Source organism: Onychostoma macrolepis, chromosome 09, assembly GCF_012432095.1.
Source record: "Onychostoma macrolepis isolate SWU-2019 chromosome 09, ASM1243209v1, whole genome shotgun sequence".
Lineage (NCBI taxonomy): Eukaryota > Metazoa > Chordata > Actinopteri > Cypriniformes > Cyprinidae > Onychostoma > Onychostoma macrolepis.
Genome location: NC_081163.1, coordinates 36,758,145 through 36,766,792, shown reverse-complemented (window position 1 = coordinate 36,766,792; position 8,648 = coordinate 36,758,145). Strand labels below are relative to the sequence as shown.

At 40.7% G+C, this 8,648-nt stretch overlaps 1 protein-coding gene across 1 annotated transcript; it reads right to left on the bottom strand.

The window, feature by feature from the left end:
* Positions 1-550: 550 nt before the first annotated feature.
* On the bottom strand, positions 551-8,363 carry LOC131547197 (high-affinity choline transporter 1). The gene is made up of 9 exons (XM_058787588.1): positions 8,301-8,363; positions 7,796-7,990; positions 6,777-6,890; positions 6,520-6,675; positions 5,748-5,896; positions 4,504-4,647; positions 4,105-4,258; positions 2,611-2,828; positions 551-1,253 (listed from the first exon to the last, which is right to left on the bottom strand). Exons 2-9 carry the CDS (start codon positions 7,977-7,979, stop codon positions 618-620), a joined length of 1,755 nt encoding a protein of 584 aa, XP_058643571.1. The 5' UTR covers positions 7,980-7,990; positions 8,301-8,363; the 3' UTR covers positions 551-617.
* Between the last annotated feature and the right edge of the window lie 285 nt (positions 8,364-8,648).

Genomic DNA, 8,648 nt, shown 5'->3' with positions numbered 1-8,648 from the left:
GAGTTTTTTAGAGTAAATTATCAGGAAATGTTTATTCTGGAAGTGAACTAATCCTTTAAATTTGAAGAAGCATGTAATGGATTACACAGCTGACCGGACCCTAAATCTAGAGCCAAGTCCATCCGTACCCCAAACTCAATAGAAGCAAATGCCTATCTGGCAAGAGTTCTGCAGAACAGCATGCATGTAAACAAAAAGCACGTTGGATCAAATGTAATGCTAATGCTAATATTAAGAAGGACCAGCTAGGAATATAGTGCATGTGCCACGAGGAGTACTTTTCTATCATCTTTGACACTTAACAGTCTGTTTGTTTTCAAATACCAGGCTTGAGGGTGTGTAAATAAAGACAGCATGTTCGTTTTGGGTGAACATATGGATTGTGGAATTACAGACAGTAACAGATGCTTTTAAAAACGTATTGCTCTATAACAGTTATATTCTAAGCAGAAAAAAGGAATAAACGCAAGCTTGTTTCATACATACCATCAATCACGTCAAGTCAATATTAACTGTACTACTTGTTTCCGCTCTGTTAGTATTGCACAGTTTTCCCTCTTTGGCCAGCTGTCATCCAGCTTGTGGGTTTGGTCTTCAGTGCGTATTCATTCCCGTCTCTACTGGTGCTCAGTGCAGGAGTCGGGGCTCACCTCACCCTCGTCGTTCACGAACGTTCCCGCCACAGAGCCTCCGTGACGCGGCTTAACAGCAGCCAGCTCTGACAGGACGATATTATCGTGGGCGACGAGCGTGGTCTTGTCCATCGTTTCTTTGCTGTGTCTGGACACCACTGCGTCCAGGAAGTCGTACTTGGGTGAGAGCGTGCCGCTCTCAAACAGATACTTGGCCGCATAGGAGAAGGCAGCGTTGCTCAGAAGCGAAGCCAGCATGGAGACCGTCTTATAGGGAAACCTCTGCTCCACGAAGTGCTCCACCTCCCGCGTGAGACGCTGCTCCTTCTGGCGCATCTGCCAGCCGGGGTAGTAGATGAACGGGGGAAGCCTGAGGTAGGGCTCGCCCCCGCCGACCCGCAGCAGCAGCCCGAAGACGTAGCCGGCCACCGAGCCGTAGGTGTTGGTGCCCTTGATGAACAGCACGCAGAGGAGCTGAGGGAAGATGATGACGTACACCAGGTCTGAGCTCAGGTACCACAGGCCGTAAACGGAGCCCGTCAGGAGGGCCATGGCGGTCGCTAGCGCTCCAAACACAAAGATGGTGATCCTCATCACCCACACGATCTCGCGGTCCGACGCCTGCGGAGCCACACGTTAAAGGGTTAGTTCACCCAAAAATTAAAATGCTGTCATTAATTACTCACCCTCATGTCGTTCCAAACCCGTAAGACCTTCGTTCATCTTCGGAACACAGATTAAGATATTTCTGATGAAATCCGAGAGCTCTCTGACCCTCCACAGACAGCAAGGATTTTACCACGATCGAGGCTCAGAAACGTGGCAAGGACATCGGTAAAATAGTCCATGTGACATCAGGGGCTCAACCGTAATTTTACGAAGCTACGAGAATACTTTTTGTTTGCAAAGAAAACAATAATAACATCATTTATTCAGTAATTCTTCCGCCATTTTGGAGAGTATCCCAGAACGTAATCTTAGAAAGCATGCACATGATGAACGTAAACAACGCTGATTACATTGATTACGTTCTGGGGTACTCTGGTCTTATGGGTTTGGAGCAACATGAGGGTGAGTAATTAAGGACACAATTTTCATTTTTGAGTGAACTAACCCTTTAAAGCAAGGGTTTCATGTACATTCGTAGTAAAACATGAAATCACAATGGACTCGATTTACCTCGTTCCTGCTATTATTGTGAATGATTCATCAGAGCACAATATTCTTAAGGAAAAAGTTTGTTTTGTTAAGTTTCATAAAAAAAACAAAAAAAACAAAACAACAAAAGTCATCTGAGCCACACGATTATAAACGATTACAGACAAACTATTTAGACAAACTCACATCCATGTCTGGCTCCTTTCTTGTTAAGTGTTTGATTAAGCTGTTCAAAAAAGACTTCATAAACACTACAGTATGACGGTGCTGCAGGGACGAAGAATTTATGTAGGCCATGTAGGTCTTAATTTATGTAGGTCTGTTGGGACATTAAACATCATCACACCGAACAGGTGAACTCATCTACTCGCTAGTCTCTTTCACAGCCACTCAAACATTCAGAGAAAGTGTTTTGAGATACAGACTGAATGAGTTGTTGAAGCTTTATATCAGTGAACACTGAAGTCATGAGACCATGATGTAGTTTGTTTATAGCCTACGTTTAGCTTTATACTGCTGATTGTATTTAGACTTCAAAATTGTGATGATTGTGAAGGTGGTGTTGATTTGTGAAGATTATCGTGATGAACAAAACATGCAAGAATCATAAACTTTGGTTGGTCACAGAGCTTATTTTCTGCTATGATCCAAAAGTCAATGTAAAAATGAATTTGAATCAGGTCTCCTGTGATGGAGGACAATTTCTAACAATAATATTAAAAAACACTGTTTCTAATGGCAAGAGTTTGTGTTTTTTAAAGTTGCTTATGTTGCGTTTACACTGGTTTTACACATAAATACAGTAGTATAAAGAACTTACCGACTGCCGAAAAGCAAGTTGGTAAATGTTTCGTGCGAACATGGAGCTGGCGGAGAGGATGGAGGAGTCGGCGGAGGACATCACAGCGGCCGACACCGCCCCCAAACCGAAGAAAGAGACGAACGGAGGGCAGAGATGCTGCAGGACGATGGGCAGGATCATGTCCGACTCGTCCTTCTCCACCGGAGGAACCGGACCGTACGACGTCTGATTCCAGTCTCGACACACACATATCGTATTCATCATGTGAGTATCATTTGTAATGTGTGAAGTAGTGAAGTACAGTCAAACTAAAATTTATTCAGACACCTTCAACATTTCTCATATTATCACAGTTTATTGGCTATAGTTTAGAAAATGGTAATAAAATATGACAAGAACTCCGAGTTAAACTGTGTCAGAACAAATTCATCTTGATAATGTCAGATAACTTTAACAGAAAGGTATGTAATGAATTGGGTTGAATAGCTGTCAGCTGATAAATTTAAGAAATCAATTAGATAAAACCACTTTAGCTCAACCAATCACCAAACAGTGCTTCATTCTGTTCAGTCTGTGTGTAAAAAGGTCGCATTAGCAATTAAAGAAAAAACACTTAAGTCTGAATAATTTTTGGTCCCAAATTTTTATAAATTTTACTGGTAGTCCACCGTATGAAGATGTTTTGGGTATAATATGTCACAGTTTGCTTTATTTTGCTATCCTTGCTTACATAAATGAACTATAGTGTCCTGCACCCACTAGTAAAAAATGTGACCCTGGACCACAAAACCAGTCTTAAGTGTCAATTTTTCGAAATTGAGATTTCATAAGCTGAATAAATAATCGTTCCATTGATGTATTGTTTTTTCAGGATAGGACAATATTTGACTGAGATACAATTATTTGAAAATCTGGAATCTGAGGGTGCAAAAAAATCCAAATATTGAGAAAATCACCTTTAAAGTTGTTCAAATGAATTCTTAGCAATGCATATTACTAATCAAAAACGACGTTTTGATATATTTACAGTAGTAAATTTACAAAATATCTTCATGGAACATGATCTTTACTTAATATCCTAATGATTTTTGGCATAAAAGAAAAACCTATAATTTTGACCCATACAATGTATTTTTGGCTATTGCTACAAATATACCCCAGCGACTTAAAACTGGTTTTGTGGTCCAGGGTCACAAATGTCAAAAATTATATCTGGTGTCTGAATAATGTTTGGTTTGACTGTATGTGTTTTGTAAATCAGTGTTTATTCATTTGGGCTGCACAGTAAACATCTGCTGATGAGCTGAGACTCTGATTCACAAGCCTGCGCTCAACAGCTTTAATGAAGCCCCTGTAGATACCGCCATATTCAGCTAAACGCACGGCTCCTCAAACATAAATGACAGCAGCCATCTGGAGTCATCAGCGTTACGCTGTGAAATCCCCCGCGGCTGGCGGCTGGTCTCAGATCTCCTCTCACACAGCCGTATCTGCTCTCTCTGCTGGTGTTACCTGTGGAGGCTCCTATAGCGCCGATCAGGACGGACGGCACGGCCATGACCAGACAGCCGAACGCAGCCAGGAAGGACAGGACCTGAGCGTAGCTGGCCGAGGAGGCGGAGAGAACCCGCTGGAAATACACCTGCCACGGGATCCCACCCAGCATCTGCACACACACACACACTGCCAAAACCAGACAATCGCCTGTACACCGCAGAATCACTGACCCTGCACCCAACCCGACATATGAACACAGTACGGGTAGATCCTCCTGAGAGACTAGTGCTGTTTTCAACACTTGAGTTAAAAGAATGACAAAGCGCAAGAGTATGCACATGTTTCGATGTATTGAAATAAAAATATCACCGAGCAGCATGCTCTATGTGCGAGTGTGTTTCTGCACTGACTCACTAGAAGACAGAAGTTGTCGGCCCACATCCAGCCGTCAGACGGATCGATCTCGCCCAGCCACGGCGACTGGAACACGGTGTTTACTGCGGTGACGCCGATGTCTGACACAGCAGGATTGGACAGGGCAAACGGCACGCTTATCCACTAAATTAAGACACGGAGAGAAGAAAATCACACGGATACGTACATTCTGACATTTTCAAGTATTTCCATCTGCTATTATCTCAATGTCAGCTCTTTCACGACACAGGCCAGGTCAAAATAAATAGTGGAAATTACAAAACAGATGACTTTAGATGTTAGTAGCTAGCAGTTGCATGCCATGGAATCATGACTCTAATAAACTCATGAACCATTTAAGGACACTCGTTCTATTATTTTCTAAATATAAAAGAGACAGAAAACATGAGATATATTATTTGTTGCACAGTAAATGCATTTTACTGCCATTTTACTTTTTATTTGGAGCTGACTGAAAGTTTAGTCACTGTCAGTCGACAAAATTAATATCAATAATTTGAAAATGAAGACCCTTATAAATGAAATGTAACCTAATATTGACTGGTAGTTTAAAGCACTAGTTTTTGAACAGATGGAAAATCTTCAGCATGATGTTGCAGCAAAAATGAAAAAACAAAAAAACTGTTGATAAGCACAGTGAATTATTATTTTTTTTCAGATTTATCTTGAGCCAAACTTAGATTTACTGCAGTGTGGTAAACTACATATGTTACCTTAAAAAGCCATTTCTACCTGATTTGACCCATAACAATTAGTAAAACATTAGTTTATCATTAGTTTGCCAGTATACAATGTTCAACTGTTGTTCCTGAGAAGCCACTGAGCCAGCAACACACAAAAACACATTCTGTTCATTCAGAAACCTTAGCCCATGTTTCAATGTGGGGACAAAAATGACTGTAAAGACCATGAAGGATCAGGTGGCCTAAAAACAAGGAAAGACTTAAAAGAAATCTGTAGCTGATATGAAGAACCTGAGACCGTGATCAGCTGAGAGAAACACAGCAGTTCAGTTCTGTCCAGTTTCATCAGTAGTTCTTTATTTAGAGTTTATTAAGTCAAATGTGTGGCACACACAATCAAACAGGCATAGTGGGCTTCTCTGGAACACAGGTGGGCTTAAATAACACTGTTTTAATGTTTGTTTGGCTGCATTACGTCTAACCAATGCAGTCTCATGAGGAAAATCTGCCGACATGTCTGTGTTTGAAGAGAAGACTCACCAAACCGATGAAAATGCAGAAGAGCTGGACGACGTCTGTGTACGCCACCGAGTACAGTCCTCCGACCAGCGTGTAGAAGATGGCAATCAAGGCAGAAATCACCACCGATATGCTGATGTTGATGTCCACAATCACGCTCAGTGTTGCTCCTGAGGACAGCGAGGCTTTTACTGTGTGTTCGGACAACACTGACATATCTATGAAGCTTTAGCTGTGTTATATGTAGTGTACTTGATAACACTTTAGAATACTGTTTCTTACTTACTGCATAACTAATAAGGAATTATTGAAGAACTAACAATGTGGTATATGCTGAGGAGGCACACATACAGTACTGTATATAAAATATATCAACTAAGGTAAGTGAATGGCACTGGAGTGGTGCTGATTTCTTACAAAACACTCACAAAACAATTCACTACACAGGCAAAACCTCCATAAAATGTATTGCATTTATTAATATTTTCATTAACATTAAGGGTCACAGCTCAATGTAATTGTGTAACTGTTCATTAGTAGTTACATCATAGTTATTTTTCTTGAACCTTAACTAGTAGATAATTAATAGTAGCTCTTCAGGAGGTATGACAATACATTAGTTATTGATTACTTAACACAATCATAAAATTGTATCACATACTGATTAGTTAACACATGTTCCTTAGTAGTTAAGTGTTAATGAATAATTACCTGTTAGTTCTTCAATAATTCCTCATTAGTTATGCAGTAAGTAAGAAACAGTATTCTAAAGTGTTACCGTGTACGTTCATACCCAAGGCTGACAGAATGGCGGCTGACCAGAAGATCTCTCCCAGTAAAGCAGGTATGAAGAGCAGGCCTCCCATTCTCTTGCCATAGAGCTGCTGGAACGGGTCGAGCATCGTCACGTAGCCTCGAGAGCGCATGGGCTTTGCAAAGAACAACCCACCTGCACCAAAGCAGCACACCGTCACCCTGACCGCATACTACATACTAACAGATTACAATACATGCATGCCAATGACTAGCTCTCGTGTAAAATCATCTCACCGACTACTAAACTGAGCGCGTAACCGAACGGCGCCTGAGCCCAGGCCAGGCCGGATCCGGGCAGATACACAGACTCTGCCGTGCCGTTGATGTATCCTCCTCCGACCCACGTGGCTGCGATCAGAGACAGAATCAGGAAAACACACAGAGACACACACAAGAGCCTGCGTTCGATCTGTTTCAATGCATGCATGAATGTGTGTGAATATATACTGTGAGGAGGAAAGTGATTCAGTGGCTGCTCTTTAGCACACACACACACACACACACACACACACACTATATATATATATGGTCCCACTTTATATTAGGTGGCCTTAACTACTGTGTACTTACATTTAAATTAATCATTTGATACAATGCAATTATTGTGTACATACATGTTTTTACATTGTACTTATATTTTTTAAAATACCTATATGTAGTTACATCTGTAATTAATTTCTGTAATTACATTTATAATTACACTGTTGACCCATCCCTTACACCTTAACCCACCCTTAAACCCACCCATACCACCAAAGCTGTCCCTAACCACCCGTATCCCACCTCAATAACAACAGAAGTGTTTTGCAATACAATATGAACACATTTTTTTGATGTATCTACATAGTTAAGGCCACCTAATATAAAGTGTGATCATACATCTATATCTATATATATATCTATAGAGAGTGTGTGTATATACCAAACAGAACAGAACAAGTGATTGGCTTTCTCAAATACATTTATTTCTAATTAGCCTATTGGGTGGACAAAAGAAAAGAAAAGAAAAGAAACACACACACACACAAGATTAAAATAAAAAGACAAAAGGCTTTAAATGTGTAGAAGTTTCTGGAAATATTCTTCTTATCAGCCATCATGCATGTCGTAAATAAATGAAAGTTTATAATACACTAATTGTTACCGTCAACAATAAAACAGTATTTATATTCGCATCTCACAGAAGGACTGAATTTCGCTCAGCAGTAATGAACTGGGCAGAAACAGGTGTAATGAGAGAGAAGAGAAGTCACCGGTCATCGTGAATCCACCCACGAACAGACCGATGTCTCGGCCGCCGACCATGATGGTCTCGCTGCGGTCAGTTCCCTCAGAGATCCCGGAGCCCTTGTTCTTCCACGCTGCCCAGATCCCCACCATTAAGATCAACACGTAGAAGATGACGATGGCCAGCAGTCCGTCCAAATGAATGGCCATCTTACACTGACCTACGCAAATCACAGCAACACAACTCGTTTTGTTGTTATAATAATTTTGTAATGACGCTTTCACATATTGACATAGAAAAAGGAAATATAAAGATTATTATATATATTTTTTATTTTATTTATGGTTTGTTTTCCTTTTATCTGTCACAACAGTACATAGAATCTTTCCATTTAAATGCAACTTTCAATTTTATTTTACTTTCAAATTAAACAATATGACTAAGCAACAAGTAGCGGTAGACTGCATTATAATTGGGCTCATAGTACATGGTAAAAATAAAATCAATAAAACAAAGATATTGTTAGGTACCTCTGCAGACAGCGAGAGAATGAAGGCGAGGAGCGGCTGGATGCAGGAGGAGCGCTCATCACCGGAGACTGGAGGAGGACCAACTTACTCCACAACCGCGCTATACTGCGCGCGCTCTCTCTCTCTCTCTCACACACACACACACACACACACACACACACACACATACACACACACACCTGAATCCAGCAGTAGTAAGGAAATTACGATTTTGTGGTGAGCAAGAAGATATAGAACATTTGTGTTTGAGGTGTAGTAGACTGCAAGGTCTTTTTAATTTGCTTAAGATCTTGTTTAGTAATTTTAATGAAGAATTTTCTGATAAAGTGTTTACTGGGAGAATGAAAT